Genomic DNA, 18,681 nt, shown 5'->3' with positions numbered 1-18,681 from the left:
CATCTTGGCTACTGCGAATCATGCTCCGATGAACACAGGAGTATAGCTACCTTTTCGGTCCTGGCTTCGCTCTCCTGGACGGACACTCGGGAGTGAGGCTGCTGGATCGACGGTAGCTCTGGTTTTAATTTTTTGGAGGAACCTCCATAGTTTCCCCACTATGGTTGCATCGGTTTGCGTTCTATTTCCACGAGTCTCCCCGCATTCTCGTCCACACCTTCTTCGCTTTTGTTCATTTGGTAACAGCCATGCTGACAGGTAGAAGGTGATACTGTGGTTTTGATTTGTGTTTCCCTGACGATGAGTGATTCTGAGCATTTTTTCATAGAGCTGTTGGCCACTTTGAGTTTTCCTTAAGAAATATCTACTCAAGTCCTTAGCGCACTTTGCAGTCAGGTTACGCTTCTCTGCTGTTGAGTTATTCTGGCCTTGCACCCAGTACATCACTCCGCCGCCATCATTTCTCTTATGCTCCCCCTTCCTGCCCACAAGCACCGAAAATGCTAACTAACTGTAACTCCTCCTTCTGGTGCCGGTGACAGGGGTCTTCTCTAATGGGGCATGGGGCTGGGCACAGGGACGGCTGTCTCAGCTGATGGAGATGAGAGCTGCTGACCCACACACCTTCATGGGGGATGCATGTGACTTGCTGTCCTGTTCTCATTCCCCTTCCACCCAGTTAGAAGCACACGGCTGGGTGCCTTGAACCTAGAGAGGCCAGAAGCCGATGCCTCTAGGCTAATGCGCTCTTTCCAGCGCAGTACACAGCTCTCAAAGTCATTAGTGAGGCCACAAAAATCTCCATTTTAAATATGGTGCATACATTCTATTCAAGTTACATTATCCACACACTGATATCTGTGTGTACCTCTCTCCTTCTCACACACACACGTATGTATCACTAGGAAGACTGTCGTATGTGACCATCTTCTAGAAAATCAGAAGCAAGGCATGGAAGGAGCCATGCCCCCCCCAACCCCCACCACAGAAGCAGGTGTTTGTTCTTCTTCTGTTTCCTCCCGCAACTGGGCCACTGAGCGCTGCTCTGCCTTGTGGGACCTGGTCCTTCCCGCCTGCTCCTCCCGCGGCCCCATGAGGCTGCGACGACACATCCAAGGTGGCTCTGACACACGCTGCGGTGTCAGGGCAGGCTGCAGGGGAGCCTCGGGTGCGGCATCTCTTCTTCAAAACGCAGCCCCTCGGCACAGCACCCCCCCGCAGGGATGTTTTGAAGGAACAGAGGATGCGGTGAGGTCAGCTTGACTAAACATCCTTCCCTCTCCCGAGAGGAGTCGGACGCTGGGACTGTCCCTCAACCTGGGGCCACACTGTGACTTAACGCTGCAGGACAACACAGCCCCTTGCGGTGACACCGTGCGTCGGGCTCCCGCTTCTTCACTCAGGCCTACAAACCAGGAGGGGAGGAAGAAGCGGTATGGTGGCTGGTGGCCGGCCATGGGCACGGGGTCCGCTGTGCGCTGACCTTGCCCGTATAATCATAAATGTCTGTTGCCCTCTGTTAGGCTGATGTCCATTTTTTAGGCCCAAGTCTTTGGCACAACAGTTTAGCAGTGTCCTCACTGTGCCTTTTTTTTTTATTTTTTAGATTTTATTTATTTATTTGAGAGACAGAGATCAGGCAGAGAGGCAGGCAGGGGGAGGCAGGCTCCCCGCTGAGCAGAGAGCCCGAGGTGGGGCTCGATCCCAGGACCCTGAGATCATGACCTGAGTTGAAGGCAGAGGCTTTAAGCCACTGAGCCACCCAGGCGCCCCTCACTGTGCCTTTTAAAGAGAGTAATTGCTCGAGATTTTCACTTTCGTATAAAGAACATAATTTAGGGTCAGATCCCTATTTAAAATACAAAAACAAATCAACCTTCTTATAAAGTTTACACTCTGGCAACCTTGGTGCTGTACTGTACTCGGGACTGGCCGCTCACACACCAGGTGAGGCCGAAAGCGGCTGTGCCCCGACGACCTCAGGAAAATCAAACCCGTCTTCCAGAAATATCCAGACAACTGAATGAACGAATACATGAGCGATTAAGAAGACTGGACAAAATGGTTTCTACCCGATCAGCTGACACGAGCTGCTTTGGTGACATACTTTAAAAATTACCCTTGTGCCCGGATGTTGTGTGGTACAGCCCCTGAAGGACAATTTTGGCGGGAGGCAAGGCCGGAAAAGGGTCTGAATAGTAAGGCACGTACCCACAGATGTCATCCCAGGAGATTTCAAGGGCGAGAAGATGGCTTATTCAGCACAGTCAGGTGTTCCTTTAATCAAAATCATTTGTAAATATTTAAAATAGGACTGGTTCTATTACCTCATCCTGTGGGACCCAGAAGAATACCAGTTTGGTTTTTCTCTCTCCAGAACAATTCTCCAGCCATGCCCATGGGGCCCCCTCCTCCAACAGCAACTCACTGAGGAAAAGCAGGTGGTGGGGTTTGACTGGCCTCCTCGCTTTAAAACATCTTCTCAAAGAATCAGAAGAGCTGGCCTCTGCCCTCTTGCTGTGAGAGCTCCCGGGCGGGGCTCGATCGAGACTGTGGACATGACCGTGTGTGAACACGATGGTGGTTGGCGGATGGGGTGGGGTGGAGTCTACCGCTGTCAAATTAAGGACTGAAGAGAAATCAGTTGTCTTTGCCAATCATCAAGACTGCTGTGTTTTCAACGGCATGGGACCTGATGCCTTCAATCACTTGGGGTAAGTCACCTACCTTTTCTGGCTTTTAGCTTCCTCACCTATCAAATGAGACAGCTATGTGCCTTGTACATCCCATCCAATGATGCATGGGACAGTACAAATAAGAATGCGTAGCGAACGTTTGTCAGGATGCCCGTCTCCCTTAATTTGCTCACACCCAGCCTGCCCCCTCCTGCTCTGGGGTCCTCCTCACAAAGCAGGAGCTGCTGACCATCCCTGGGCTCCAGCAACCAAAAGTGCCAAATATCGGGGGTTGGGAATCATAATTCTGCCTCGGCATTCCTCTAAAAATTTCTAGGCAATGTCATCTGGTCCCAGAGATGCCATGATACCCTCAATCAGGTCTAACACAGTGGGTCTGCCTTGATTTATCTCATGCTGCCTCTAAAAGCCACTGGCGGCATAGGCGACTGCCACGAGACACCGTGCTTACTGTCCCGGTGAGTGTTGTCGGCCCCCTCGCTCTCGAGCTGCCGTGCCAGGTCACATTAGCAGAAGCAGTCAGCATTTTCGACAGAGTCAGGGCGCTAATCCTGGGGTGAGCAGCAAATGGAAAACGAGGCTGGGAACACAGCAGATCAGAATCAAGATGCTCACAGTGCAGGAGAAATTGGGTTTGGGAACAAGCAGCAAAGTCTTGACTGTTCGAAAGGGAACACTGGTGGGTTAGAAAAGCTTCTGGCCAGTAGAGGCCAAGAGGCTCCCTGACTTGCACATGGGGGTGCATCCTTGTTTTCCCAGGACGGAAGCCTTCACCTGAGCTCCTCGGTATCTCCTGAAGCAGACCACCCTCACTGAAAGGGAGACCCTCCAATCCCCTTTCTATTCTGAAAGTCCCTGTCGTTCCTGCCTTGTACTTGCCCTTGGATCACCTGTCCCCCTGAGCTCCGGATCCTGCCGGCCTACCTCTGAGGCCTCAGTGCCACTGGGGCTGGAATTCACAATTTCACCCCCTCTCCTGTTTATCTACACCCTTTGGACCTCTGACCTTAGAAAGTCCCCTCTTCCCTGCTATTTCCCCAAGCTATTTTCCCTTTGAACAGCCACAGTACTCTTCTGGTTTTTACGGGGGCTGATATTCCATTTTGTGTCATGATTTGTATGTGTCGTATCTCACTTATTACCCTGCAAACGTCCCAAGGACAGAGCCTGTCTACCTTATTTATATGACACCTGCGCTGCCTAGCACAAGGTCTTATACCGGTGAGGCCAATCAATATTTACTATGTTAAGCTTTATGATAATTCTGATTTTTAAGAACAAGTAATCATATATCCTCCCCCTTTTCCTCTCACTCCAAGAGGAAGTCACAATACCATGGACACATTATACAGTGGTTTCTCTATAAATAAAACAGCTACGGGCTTCTGTCTGATCCCACTCAGACTCAAATCCGCTTTCCTGTCTTCTTGGGTCTTGAAACACTTTTTTGTTAAGGCAACAGTCATTTGATCTCTCCAGAAAACATGATTACGTCTTTCTGCGAGCTTCCTGTCATAGCCGGACAGCTGGAAGCCTTCTCAAGAACTCCCCGGTTCCCGTGTTTGGTGTAACGTTGCAGGCGGGCCGCCACATTTTCCAATTTACGAAGCTCCGGTCCTCAGCAGCCCACCTTCACCTACTGGTACTTGTCCCTCACACAAGAGCCCTCCCATCAGCTCGTTCCCAGCCCTCCCCCATGTTTCAGCTGATTCACAATGAAGTCCTTACATTCTGCCAAGAATTTCAGTTCTGTCTTTCTGGGGCCCTGGGGAGCACTGGGGGAGAAGTCTGTGCACTGGCCTGGCGCAGTGCTCGGCCCCAGCAGCTGTCTGATAGGTGGAGAGATCGCTCTCTCATCCTCCCTCTTCCCCAGACACGCTGTTCTCTCCTGAGCACATATGTGGAGGCTCCGTGTCAATTCGAATCTCATACTTCAAAAATGATAGTCCCATCTAGTTGATTGTCAGATTTTTAAATTGCTTTTTCTTTTTCCCAGTTGTAGCAAAGGGCTGTGCAGGGCTGCTGGGCCCGTTTTATGGCCCACTCTACAAACACAGGGACAGGCTGCTGTGGGCTGGGAGAAGCCTTTCTCTTTGTGATGGGACCACCTGAGCCCATGATATTCCTGGGCTGGGGGAGGGGGATGTGAGGCACTGGGGAGGACAGAGTATTCAATCAACACAGGGTTATCATCAAGAAAGGGAACCGATGCCAGTCCCAGAAGGGCTCTATGACATTCTTTTCTGAGACACACTGAGGACCGGGCTGAGACACTAAACAGGAGGAGAGGACACTGGAATGAGACATATACTAGCTGTCTCATGAAAAACAAAGCAAAATACTGAGTTCCTTCTAAAGACGGGAAGGGGATAGCCTGGGCAGGAGTAGTGACAGCGAGAGGGTTTTAATTAGCCTATCTGTACATTTGGTAATGATTTCAGGTGTGAGAATTTATTATTTCATCAAGAAGACTTGTGATTACTAATTAGTGACACTGTATTCAGTCAGGGATTAATAACTGGGGCCTAACTGTGATCGTTAAGCTTTGCCTCAGGTCCCAGGACACGTGCTGGCCACCAGCGCTGGACTCAGCAGCAGACGGCCTTTCCCTTCCCTGCCTCTTGGTCCGGGGAGAGGCTGGGAGGTTGGAGCTGGGCTTGTGAGGCTTTGGGATCTACAAAGCCCCGGGCTGCAAAAGGCCAGGGGACCGAATGTTCCAGAGGGACACAGTCCAGGGGCTCGTCAGGCAGCCCAAGTACAAACCGCACTCTGTTCAAGTCTGGCTGGAAAACGTAGGGAAAGAGGCTTTGGCGCCAGGGCTAACTGTCTTACAGATATAATAAATATTCCTTTTCCCTTCCCAGGAGGCATCCACAGAGTAAAATGAGTTCTTACTACTTTGGAATAAACAGTAATGCTCTCTGGGTTGAAGAGCCAACTGGCAGTTTGAAAGATTGGGTTAATCAGACACCGAGAAATTTCTGATTAATTGGACAATTATTTCAAATTCTGAGAAAGCCAAGGCGATGCTAGAGAAGTGTCCTGACCAACTGGGAATAAATTCAACAGCCCGAGGCAGATATTTTGAAGCCTACAGGAGCTGAAATACACCGGCATTGCGAACCGTTGGTTTCAGGTCCCCCGGATGTATAGGGACTGTAACTATTTCTCATGACCAAAGTGACTCAAACCTCTTTGGGCACTGAACAATTATGGAAAATCTGTCAGACATTCCCTTGAAATCACTTCAGGACTCTAGACCATGGCAAAACCAGAATGTCGGGGCCAGGAGACTGCGATCACCATGTCCGATGACGGAAAGGGGCCCAGTTCCATGGAGCACTGTCCGTGTGAGCCAGCAGCACACCGTGCACCCCGGCCCTGCTCCCTCCTGGCGGGGGGTGGGGGGGCTCACCTGGTGGGGGCATGCTTCTGTTCCTCCTCCTCATCTGTGTCGCTGCTGATGGTGATGACGCTGACTGTGGGGCTGGGGGTGTCAGGAATGACAATCGTCTGCCGCTGTCGCTCCCTGGTGGTGCTGGAGGCCCCGTCGCCCCAGCCGCATGTGACCGAGGAGCTGCAGGCCGGGCTGTTGTGCACCAGGGCGCAGCGGGGAGGCGTGTTCTCCTTGACGCGCTTGGACCGCTGAGGGGAGCTGACGGCCTGCGAGGAGGACACTTCGCAGGTGGAGACGTTTCTGGAACGACAAAGCCCCATATGCTCAGGGAGGCCCCTGTGGCTCCTTCCAAGGAGCCCAACTGTCTAGGGACACCGGCTTTGCCAAAACTCTGTTACCAAGTGAGTAGCTCAGGGCACTCAGACATTTTCTGTAACTGCCGAAACGGCTGCCCCTGGAGCTCATTCTTTCAGTCACTTGCTACACACATGACGACAGCGACCTGGACTTCTCTGGGCTCTGGTCCGGTGCCACATGCCTGTTCTCAGCGGGAGAAAGGGAGCAGCCAGGGGCCGGAGAAAGGGAGCAGCCAGGGGCCTGAGAAGAGGGAATGCGCTGTGCCCAAGGACTGGGCTGGTCTCTGGGGGCAGATGCAGTGCCCAAGGTCTCAAGGTTGTCTGCCCACCCTCCTATCTTCAGGGTCAAGGCCTCACTTCCTGAGCTCTGTCCTGTCATTCTGCAAATGTACATGGGTCTTGTTCTGAAGGGAGTTGAAAGAAATGTTATTTGCCACATAGAGCCTCGGTTTCAACTGCTAATGGCTGTTTTGCAACTTATGAAATGAAAACACTCACGTCTTTGACACCTGGGCCTCATAGGAAGTTTACCGTCTGTTTGAATTGTAACGAGAAAAACTGGGCAAAATGCAAGAGGGAAAGGTGTACTTAAATAGGGACCTTTTAATCTTGACTTTGATTGGCTCAAAATTCCTTATCAAATGTAGTGTCTGCTATTTACGGGAAAAAAATACCTTCCCCTCTCCCCTCCCCAGCAACCCATGCTGACCTTAGTTGTATCTGAATAGTGAAGGCCCAATGAAATTTTTAAGACTCTTCTATGTCTTTAGAGATTCTAGTACTTCCTAGCCAAAAGGGAGGCAGGATGATGAAAATAATTCTGTAGATTTAATTTTCTATATAGCTAGCATCAGATGTGTTGCTTGCCCCTTTCTGGGGGCTGGCAATAAGTTTTACTGATAAGATTGTTCCACTGTTTACACTTAGCATAAACCTATACATTTGTTATTGTTACTATGTTGCAATTTTGAGATGATGTTTTCACTACCTCAACAGTTAATGGATCTCCATTTGGCACTGTTAAAGAACAGGGTGCCAGGCTGTACCACCCAACAAGGGAGAGCCTTCTGTTTTCCTTAAGGCAAAATAGGCAAATACAAAAATTTCAGTATAATTATATCGATCTTGAAACATACTGGCAATGAGCCTTCATAAAGCCAGCTGGGTGATAAGTGGGCAACAGGGAGGGACTTGTCAATGGGTGGGGAGGCTAAGATTTCTTACTGCCCCTGCTTGACAAGGTGAGCTTTGAGGATGCTAAGCTCAGCCCAGGGTCAGCCTAGTGTTCTGTGTGACCACCCACACTGCTGGGCATGACAGAGCAAAGGGCTGAGATGGTGGCCCCTGTTGCCAGACAATCTAATAATGACACAGCTGTGTTGTCACAGGGCTGCCAGAGATCTGAGATGAATTTCCCAGAATTGTCAGAAATACTCCAGCGAAGAATCGTGATGAACAACAACTCAAAGGAAGTCAGCTCTTAGGTTAAACTTCAAAGGAGAATGACAAAAAGGCAGGCCTAGTTTCTGGCACCTGGTTAAACGAGGAAGTAGGAAACCAAAAGTCACTAGACATTTTATGTACCGGACTTCTTTCTCTTGAGCAACCTATTCTAAATAAGCAATTAAGTGCCTCCAAGTCAGTGACTCTAGAGAAAAATGTAGGAGCAATTCTGCACCACATGACCTTGATCTCGATTTTTTTTTTTTTTTTAATTTAGAGATCTTTTTAAAAGACAAGTTTATTGAGGTATAATTTACATTCAGTAAAAGTCACCCTTTGGAAGTGTTGGATGAGTTTTGACAAAGGTACACATAGCCCTGCCAATCCAGACAGAGAACTTTCTTGGAAAGTTCCCTCAGGCTCCCTTTCTGTCAATCCTTTCCTCTCCCACCCAGTAGTCCCTGGCAACTCCTGATCCAGTTTTGTCTTTTCCAAAATGCCATCTAAATGGGATCATGTGGTATGTGGCCTTTTCTGTCTTATTTTAAGAGTTCACCGAGGTGAGACTGGACTGAAAGGGAATGAAAAAGATTATTCTGCTGGTAATGTCTAGGATTAACCAAAATTATTGCATAATTTTAAAGAAGCAGCTAAGTGAGTTTGACCCTGGATAGCAAAGAAAGAATGTTTCTCTACTGTTCATTAAAAGAAAACCAGTATTATGATTTCCAAAGTGCAACTTCAGAGTCATGTCTGGGTGTTTTATGCAGAAGGGAAAGGGCATGAATGGCTTCGGATGAAGGCGCTGGACACTGGAATTCGGATGGTAAGGCAAGTGGCAGGAAAGAGAAGTGAGACTGAATGTCTCCTTCAAACCCTAGTGCTATGCAGTGGTACAACACATTCAGAAAACATTCTGCCGGCCACTTCCTGTCCCATGCCTGGGACTCAGAGCACATGCTGACACTCCTAATGTTAAGAGGTCTCTCTCCTCCAGGGCAACTCTCACCACCTACCTTGTAGAGGACTGGTGCTGCTTACTCTTCCGGGAGGAGGTGGTGCTGGTTGGCTGCTGCCGCATCACGTGGGCCACGCCCACATTTAAGGGCTGGGCTGCTGGAAGGGTCACATGACCAGTCAACAGGGTAGGCTGCTGCATGATGGGATTGTAATGGCTGCCGTGAGCGTGGGTGTTCCTGTGTGGGAAAACAATGGGTAAACAAGGAACTTTACTGGTTTTATAAATATGGAGCTTCTTCTTCTTCTTCTTCTTCTTTTTTAAAGGTTTATTTATTTATTTGACAGAACGAGAGCGGGAGCACAAGTAGGCAGAGCAGCAGGCAGAAAGGAGAGGGAGAAGCAAGCGCTATGCTGAGCAGAGAGCCTGATGGGGGACTGGACTCCAGGACCATCATGCCCGGAGCCCAAGGTAACCACTTAACCCATGGAGCCACCCAGGCGCCCCTGGAGCTTCTTTTTTAGGATAAAGTTTCCTCCCCAGTTAAAGCCAAATTAAAAAAGTTGATTCTCACGAGCTCATGGGGTTGTTGAAGAGATGAGCTCATCAGATCAGCCTCCCAGGTGCAATGATGTTTAAAGGAGTGGACAGAAACCCAGTTTGTTGGTGAGTGAGAAAGAGGACATTGCAACTGGGAAGAATGGTAAGTTGCAAGTTCACCTTAAGTTCTGGGGAGAGAAGATAAATAGTCCCTCTACCTTTTAAAGTCCCCAGACAGGTGACTCTGTGTACATTTTTAGAGTTTATAAGTGACTTTAATGGGTTATCACACTCTGTGAGGTAGGATATCATGGTAATGCCATTTTATAAATGAAAAAAAATTGTAGCTTATGTTAAAAAAAAAAGGAAACAACTTTGAAAACTAGACATTGTACATTCTTGCTGTTTGGAAATGTTAACATTCTTTTGAATTCTCTCGTGGCTAGCACAATGCTCAGGCATGTAGCAGCTGATCAATTAATTACATGCTTGCTGAATGAACAATTAGATTAACTGAAGGTTGACTAGACGTGTACAGAATTTGGTACTAAGTCAAAATTAGGAAGACACATGTTGATAGAAGTACTACTGGTAGCCTTTTTCCCGAAAATGGGTTATCTTTCAAGAGTTCCTATGATCTGGGTTGTGTGGGGCTCAAAGGCTTATTTTCCCACAGAAAGATTAAAGGTGGTGATTAATTTAGAGACTTGCCCATAAAAGCCCATTCAGCACCTAACAGAATTAAAAGCTGAAGGAGAATTTACTTGAATTAAAAACAATTATTATAAAAATCATCTTTGCAACTTGGGGAAAAGGATGAATAGGAAAAAAGAAAAAGGACTATACAAGAGCGTAGAGATTTTGATAGCGTTTTTGGACACTTAGAAACTGATGTTATGGCTTCTTGAGTTTGTAGCTGCTGTTTCTTCTACAGACATGGCATTCTTCTGACACAAGTCTAGCCAGTACTTCTCTTTTATTAGCCACAATTATGGATGTTCTTTGGCCCACACATGAAATGGAGAAGAGACTGGAAACAAAGTGTCAGCTTTAAGCATTTCCTGTGGTAACCAGGTAAGAGCTATGGAGGGAGGAGGAATAGGAAAATCTGTATGAGTGAGTATGTGAGTTTTGCTGAAATTAAATGAGCTATAAATGCCGAAAGACACAGGAAAAAGTAGTACAGCATATATCTGTGGTCTTTTAGGAGAAAAGGGGGTGAGAAAAAACCCAATTGGTCAGACAGCTTTTCCACTTGGTTGCTGTTCCTAATGAGCTGGAGAGGGAAGACAGTCTCACACAGCACCAGGCAGTGTGAATGGGGGGAAGGGAAGATAACAGATCTATTCATTGCCTGTCCTGCAGCAGATGCTAGTTTAATACATGTTAAATACAGGTCAAGTGCTTTGTATTTTATCTTAATTTAAACCTCCTAGCCATTCTATGAAGTAGGGATTATTATCCCCACTTTACTGAAGAAGAAACTGAGGCTCAGGTTAGGTAACTTGCCCCAGGTCATGCAGAACCAGAACTGAACCCACTGCTTTGAAAGTGCTTCCAGTGAGTGGGGATGGACTTGGTGGGTGTTGTCAGTGGGAAGTGAGTTGGGCTGCAGGAAAGAGCCTATGTCCTCTCTTATTTCTATTAATTAGAAAATTAAATGGAGGAAGAGAGGAAGCTGCCTTTGAGGCTTGCCTGGTGGGTGGGGGTGGGGAGGAGGGTTCTGTCTCCACGCCTTTTTGTTATACTGAGAGCGCTTCATTCACCATAGCCTTTTGGATCTGAAAAGGAACCTCAGGGAGGCTCCGTGGTTGGTATGGAGTCTGTCGGAAGGTGGAGGGATGCCCTGATGTTTGGGCTGAGAGAGGCCAGAGGGCCGTGGGAAGCTGGAAACAACCTGGGGATTGCCATTTGGCTCTGCTCGGGTGAAGGGGGCCATGGTAGTGTTGGGATGGAGAAGTGGAAAGTGGCCATAAAAACACCAGAGCAAGGTGCTGGTGAGAAAGCCAGTGCATAGGATGGGTGGGGTGCTGGAATCAGATGCAGGGTACAGTGGGCCAGTGGCTGTCAGCTGCGGGCCTCTGACATCTGGGGAAAATGGACTTCGGTCTATCAGATCTCACTATTAACTGAAGAGACTCATTCAGCAAACATGCCAGAGTTTACCATTCCAAATACAGCCCCATTCTGTCAGGCTTTCCCCTGAGAGGTCAGATACAACTCCAGTGTGCCCATGTCTCCAAACACCTTGAGAGCACTTTCTAGAATTGCTTTGGAGCCTCAAGGACTCCCTTCTGCATTCTTTCACTGCTGACACATCTTTGTTCTCTGGGAGTGGAATTTAATTCTGAGAAACAAACCAAAAATCATCCAGAGGCAGGTCCGTGAATTACACGGGTGACCAAATGATGTAACTGGGTTTGGCGTCGATGGCGGCCAACTGACCTTAAGGTAATGAAGCTGATTTTCCTGTGTCCTGGTACAGTTATTAAAAAACGAACTCTCATTACACTGCAGTCGTATTCCACATAATCTTCCTTTTACTTTAAATAGTTCTCTCTAAGCCATGGAACTGACAGCATGGGCCTGGCCAGGAGCCCTCTGAGTGAGCAGTGGACATGCCTCCCGTCCCAGATATGCCTGCTTTCGTGCTTACCTCCAGTCGGCCAACTGCTGGGTGCCTGCCATGGTCTCGGGAATGACAGTTGCGTGCTGCACAGACGTGTGGGTGGCCACTCCGGTCAGCTGCTGCCATGCTGGGGGAAGCAGGATTTGCTGGGTCCCACTTGGCCAGGCCTGCTGCAGAACAGAGGACGTGTGCCATCAACATGTTTGTTAATCACACAGTCTGTCTGCCTGAGTCAAGTCCTGATTGGGCCTGGGGCTGTGCTGGACCCTGCAATGGGTGTTCAAGGGGAGACCCAGTCTTTGGCCTTGAAAACTAAGTTAAGGGGAGATCAGATCGGTGACCTACACGGAAGACAGTAAGTACACGGGCACAGAGTCATACGCAAGGGATTTATTCGCATGGAAGAATCATTTGTTTAGAAATTCGCTCTAAGAACAATGCTCAAGGTTTCCCAAAGTTCACTTCCTGATTTGTGCTGGTACGTAGCTATGTGCAGGAGGCCGGAACAGCTGCCTTGGGCCACACAAGGTTAACTTTCTGCCCTCAGGAAGTTTTGCATCTCATATCCTTTATTTTGCCTTTTTTTTAGGAATTAGAATCTAGACCTCCAACTTGTGTTATCTTCTGAACCTAAAGTAACATAATTCTGAGATCACCAGACACTTGCCCACGTCCGAGAGCAAGCAAGCATGAAGTAAAAAATTCTTAGCTGGGGCCTTAACCTTCACTGAGAATCACCCTGATCCACCAAAGCCAAAATGACATGTAGTTAAGCAAGTCACTGCTTGATTCTTCATAAATTTTAAGCTTTTTCTAAGAACTCTAAAATGAACTTTCCAGATTCTTCCTTGAATAGAGTCACTGGCGGGCGGGGGTGTGGGGGAGTGGTTTGCCTGGTGCTCTCAGCTTCCTTTATCTTCAGTCACTCTTATGCTTGCCTTTGGTTAGTAAATGATTCAGACTAAACACCGTTGTCCAGAGTTGGACACCTAAAGGAACACCGCTAAGGTAACATACTTCTTGGGTGGGTCAAGAATTTAAAGATTCAGTTATATGTTGTTCTTTCCATTGGGCTGGGCATCACTGACATTAGATAAATTCTTGAATACAGTGCTCCACTAACCGCATCTTTAATAGGTGCATTTTGGCTCTTATGTACAGACAAGCACTTCTGGAAATGAATCACGAACTTGTGTCAAAACTTAATAAACAATGATGTGTATAAAATGATACAACACACTTTAGATCTGAGTGGATGGTTCACCTGGTCCATCCTTTGCATTGTGCAGATGAGGCCAGTGAGATCGCTCATACCGTTTTTGCACTGCCTGTTTGCTTACTGATCTGTTTTGATACAGGCAAAAAGCTTAGGGATCACAGTTTATACAGTAAGTGTTTAATAAATGTTTGTTGATAAAATGAAAGAAGCAAATCTACCAAGGTAATTAATTATCATTAACTATATTCCACGTTTAATGAATTCAGACACGGCCGAAAAATAATTTAATTGATTAAAACAGTTACAAGCTCAAAAAGTTAAATGACTAATAATTTTGTTGCAGTAAGGTTTATGCTGACTTGGAGGCTCATTTCAGCTTTCCAGAAAAGCATGTGTTTTGACTATTACTTCTGAATTATAAATCTTGATATTAAGCAAAGGACATTGCTTTCCCCCTACATTCCCAAAATGTATGTTAACGTTTTACCTCAGAGAGACAGGGTAAAGGCTATATTTGCCCCCTTCCACTGAATGACAGGTTCAGCTCATGGGAGATGAACTTCACACTTTAATGATTACTTGTGCACACTTCTATAACTTACACTTTAGTACTACTTTATAATTTGTAAGATTAGAGCTAATATATTTTTTTAAGATTCTATTTATACATTTGAGAGTAAGTGAGAGAGAGAGCACATGCTCTTACACACGAGCAGGGGAGGGGGCAGAGGGACAGGGAGAAGCAGGCTCCTGGCTAAGCAGGGAGCATGATGTGGGGCTTGATCTCGGGACCCTGGGACCATGACTTGAGCCAAAGGTAGACACTTAACCAATGGAGCCACCCAGGCGCCCCTAGAGCGAATACTTCTTGATGCATACTGTGTGCCAAGAACAGAGCTAAGACCACAGATAGGTTTCTGACTTCATCTTTTTGTGTGTTGTGTGTGTTACAGATTTTATTTATTTATTTATTTACTTGAGAGAGAGGACAGGAACAGGGGAGAGGGAAGCAGGCTCTGCACTGAGTCCGAAGCCAAACGAACGTGGGGCTTGATCCCATGACTGTGAGATAGTAACCTGAGCTGAAATCAAGAGTCAGACGCTCAACCGTGGAACCACCCAGGCACCTCAAGTTTCTGACTTCATCTTTATACCAGATTTGTGAGGTAGGGACTGTTCTTTCTCCCCATTTCTCAGACAGATAAACAGAACTACAGAGATGCTAAATCACCTGCCAGAAATGTAGGAAATGAAACATTTATTGCTCTCTTTCTCTAAACCCAACTGAAATGATAGTGAAGGAATAAATACTATAGAGATCTGTAAGGACAAAGACAACAGAGGAGACAACAGTTAACAAAATCTTAGAGACGGGAAAACAGACGGGCAATTACTGAGTTATCTAAGGTCAAGTCTGTGAGAGTCCTTTACCTTTCGGTTTGCAGACCCAAAGTAGGAGGCTGGAGGATTCTCTCTAGGAAAACTGACTAGTCCAAGAGGAAAAAACTACAGATACTTTGGAGGATCAGGGTATCTGCCAATGAAAATGCTGGGCTCAATCCTTATCAGACTAGAGAGAAGCCCGCATTCAGCAGTCCGTCCTCCCTCTCCTGTAGCTTCTAAATTTAGTTTTTTAGTGCTTCAGTCTTAATATGAATGAACAGCCGGGGTGCCTGGGTGGCTCAGTAGGTTAAGCCTCTATCTTCGGCTCAGGTCATGATCTCAGGGTTGTGGGATCGAGCCCCATATGAGGCTCTCTGTTCAGTGGGGAGCCTGCTTCCCCCTCTCTCTCTGCCATTCTCTCTGTCTACTTGTGATCTCTCTCTCTCTTTGTGTCAAATAAATAAATAAAATCTTTAAAAAAAAGTTAAAAAAATATATGAATGAACAGCCAAGGACAATCAGTTTTGTTTTTTTTTTTTAAAGATTTTTATTTATTTAGTTGACAGAGAGAGATCACAAGCAGGCAGAGAGAAAGGAAGGGAAACAGGCTCCCTGCTGAGTGGAGAGCCCGATGCGGGGCTTGATCCCAGGACCCCGGGATCATGACCCGAGCCGAAGGCAGAGGCTTAAACCACTGAGCCACCCAGGTGCCCCGGACAACCGGTTATTAAAGGAAGCTTCTAACAGGAGTCTAAAACAAGAAACTCAGAGGAAAGAAAAACAGTGTAGAAATCAGAAGAAAGTTTCCAAAACCTTAAACTGTCCTCACAGAGTTAAAAAAAAAAAAAAAAAAAAGAATTATACACACACACACACACAAAACAAGATCATATACAGGAATATATATCTGTTTGTCCATATCTGTATTCAGAGAATAAGAAAGAATTCTTAGAAATGAGAACTATAACAGAAGTTAATTCTATACAAGGTTTTTAGAGAAAGCTGAAAAAGACCTCTTGGAAAGAAGCACAGATAGAATATATATAGAGAGAATAAAAGATGAAAATCATTAGATTAATTCAAAAGCACCAACATCCAATTAGTAAAAACTTCACAAAGAGAAATCAGAGAAAGTGCTAGCTTCGGCGGCACACATACTGAAGTTGGATCAAGGTGGAGAAGATGAGCGCGGCCCCTGCACAAGGACGCCATGCACATTCTCGAAGTGTTCCATACTGAGAGAAGAGAGAGAGAAAATGGAGGGGGAAATCTTGAAGGAAAAATAGAAAACACTTTCAGACTGAAAGGGCAAACAGGGTCCAAGACAATGTATGTAAAAAGACCCATGAGGAAGCATATAGTCACAAAATTTCAGACCACCGTGGACAAGGAGAGTCTTAAGAGGGAGGAAACTGAGCCAATGGAAAAATGAAACCACCGTTAACTCCAGGACAAACAAGCTGCATAGGAAAGGAATAGAATCAGAATATATTATGAAGCTCAGTGGAGAACAGTATATAATACTGAAGATGATAATTATGTAAATAATGCAGAGTGGTTGAATAAGAAACTTCCATGGGAAGAATGGGAGAATGGAAGAGAGTGAGAGAGAGACTGAGGGAGAGGGAGAGCGCATGACTGGGCAGGTGCTTTGGGGATGGGGTGGTTTGGGGGCTAAGTCTTCATCTTCCACAGTAAGACAAAAATTCCAAAATGGAAATGTCAGAAAAAAGTAGTTTAGGCATGCTATTTAGAAACTTGGAGTTAAATGACAAAACAGTGAGAAGTTATTTTGGGGGGATTGGAAATTGGGGATGGGATAGAGCAGGACACTATTTTCTTGTAAGTTTGTGGACTCATTTAACTTTAAAAATTAGGTGCATGTATTATTTTGAAAGAAAAATTAAAAATAACTTCCCTAAAGTCACATAGCTGGCAGATGGCAGGACTGGCCTCTGACTTGTAGGCAATCAAATCCCAGAGCTCCTGCCCTCAGCCAGCACATTACCTCTCTTCACAGCAAGGATACACAGAAACGATGATCAGGGACTCGTGGTAAATGCATGAAAGTAGCATGGAAAAGCCTTCCTTATTCATGAACAATTCAGACACCAAGCAAGACAGAAGCAGAGAGCAAGACAGAAAGGTTAGACAGACTCATTGCTAAAAATGTTACAAGAGGAGGTTTTGAGTGAGAAGCAGTGAAGTTTTAGATTTTGGACAGTTTAAGAAGTTCCAGCCAACTGTTTGTCCTTAGGCGAGCATTTAAAGGGATTCAGGTAACAGGACTTGACTGGCTAGAAGGCACCTTAGTCGTGAAAGGCTGTAGTCTTCCATGAATCTCCGTATTTTGGACAGGGGTCGGGGGGTGGGGGGGGTGAGAGAGCTCCGAATTCCTGTTCCAGCCTTGCTGGAACAAGTCGAAAAAGATTTTGGACCCTGCCATTTGAAAAGTGAGATAAATTCAATACTGTCTTATTTGAGCCCTGTATTTCCCGCCTCTCTGTCTTTATGCACTCGTTCCCAATTTCTGATGGTGGTCTGGGTGCGAGCTCTGGCTTGAGGCCTGAGAGGACAGAGGTGCCAGCCGCCGTTGGGTGATACCAACAAGGCTGTACTGGTAAGAGTCTGGGAAGACCATTCCCAGATCACTGACACAAGAGGGTGTGAGTTCACTCTGGCCTCCTGTGCACATGTCATTGGCCCCCCGCCCCCCACCCCCACCCCAGAGAGACGGTCTCCCTTTGAAGGACGTGAGAAGCTGCTGGAAGGTGGGGAGGAAAAGGCAAAGCGAACAAAATGAATGTGAGGAACGGATTGAGAAGACTCCATCTCTAAACTTTCACAAATACAATCCTTGGAAAGGTTTAAATATTTGTAAAACGAGTGATACCCACTTGCTGGATATACTTAAGGTAAGGAATAATATTTGGGAAGCCTCTGCCTGATACCTAGAAATTTACCCAAAGGAACATGAAGGTGCTAGTTTAAATGTTTAGTTACTGCTTTTTAAAAAAGCCACCAAATGAGTTTTATAAGTTAGCTTACTTTCATCCTTTGAAGGCACCAATTAAAAATACCAGGAGAGCTCTACCTTTCTAGGCTGACATACCACCGTGGATTAAGTGAACAGAAAACAACCAATGGACAGAAAGACACACGGTGACACTGGATAGTACAGGAAGTTTTTTTAACCTAATAGAAGAAATCTTTGCATGTTGAGACACATTGGTCTACTGTGTTTTTTGTTTTTGTTTTAAAAAGATCTGATGTGAGAGAGAGCGCATGAGCGGGTTGAAGGGTAGAGGGAGAAGCAGACTCCCCGCTGGGCGGGTAGCCTGGCTCAGGGCTCAATCCCGGGGCTCCAGGATCATGACCTGAGCCGAAGGCAGATGCTTAACTGACTGAGCCACCCAGGTGCCCCTATCGTGTCCTTTTTAATGGCTACATGGTGTTCCATTTTATGCACACACATCAATTTATTTAACAAATCTATGATGAACATTCAAATTGCCCCTAGTGGTTCCGTGTTATAAACACTGTAGAGACTAAACTCTTTGTACAGGTATTTTTTGTTCCCTCTCCCAATTAGAGCTTTAGGTTAAATCCACTTGGAGATTTACAGCACTCTAGGGACTCTCTTTCAAGTAGGCAAAAGTAAAGCTCTTCCCTGCTATGATTAAAGGACAAACAAATTCAGAAATGCTGAGCCTACTGGTTTTCCCCAAACTGAATAATAAAGAATGCCTAGGTTAGCTAATAAGAATGCTAATTATTGTTTCTTTCAGAAATGATTACTGGCTTGCCAGGGTTAAGTGGGCAAACAAACAAAAAATCTGTAAGTATGTGCAAGTTCTATAGGTTTTGACTCACAGAGGAGGAGCACTAGGAAGCTGGTCTGGATTTCTGCCAATCAGAGAAAATATGAACAAGATAGTTGGCCCCTGGAGTGAGCTTATAGTTCTTTCTCTTGATCTTTCTTGGCCTTTTCCAAATTCCCTCCTACCAAACTGTGTGAGCAAAAGGAAGCTATGAGGACTGGTGACAGAGGCAGAAGTAG

At 46.3% G+C, this 18,681-nt stretch overlaps 1 protein-coding gene and 1 non-coding gene across 9 annotated transcripts in view; one reads left to right on the top strand and one right to left on the bottom strand.

Annotated features, from left to right (window-relative positions):
- The window catches only part of HIPK2 (homeodomain interacting protein kinase 2), a 171,376-nt gene that overhangs the window by 13,175 nt on the left and 139,520 nt on the right, over nt 1–18,681 (bottom strand). For 4 of the 8 annotated variants that reach the window (XM_032867811.1, XM_032867829.1, XM_032867844.1 and 1 more), the window contains exons 10-12: nt 12,047–12,189; nt 8,909–9,088; nt 6,112–6,393 (exon numbers count right to left, since the gene is read on the bottom strand). In XM_032867811.1, coding sequence (XP_032723702.1) covers nt 6,112–6,393; nt 8,909–9,088; nt 12,047–12,189 — 605 coding nt within the window. The remainder of the gene's footprint in view (nt 1–6,111; nt 6,394–8,908; nt 9,089–12,046; nt 12,190–18,681) is intronic. The other 4 variants (XM_032867821.1, XM_032867836.1, XM_032867862.1 and 1 more) reach the window with 1 other exon arrangement.
- Nucleotides 15,755–15,861, top strand: LOC116878854. The gene has a single exon (XR_004384896.1). It is a non-coding gene; the product is annotated as a U6 spliceosomal RNA (small nuclear RNA).

Source organism: Lontra canadensis, unplaced genomic scaffold (genome assembly GCF_010015895.1).
Source record: "Lontra canadensis isolate GAN:19392208 unplaced genomic scaffold, GSC_riverotter_1.0 scaffold2, whole genome shotgun sequence".
In the NCBI taxonomy this organism is placed as follows: domain Eukaryota; kingdom Metazoa; phylum Chordata; class Mammalia; order Carnivora; family Mustelidae; genus Lontra; species Lontra canadensis.
Note: the sequence above shows the minus strand (reverse complement) of the source record. Positions and strands in the feature narration are given on the sequence as shown.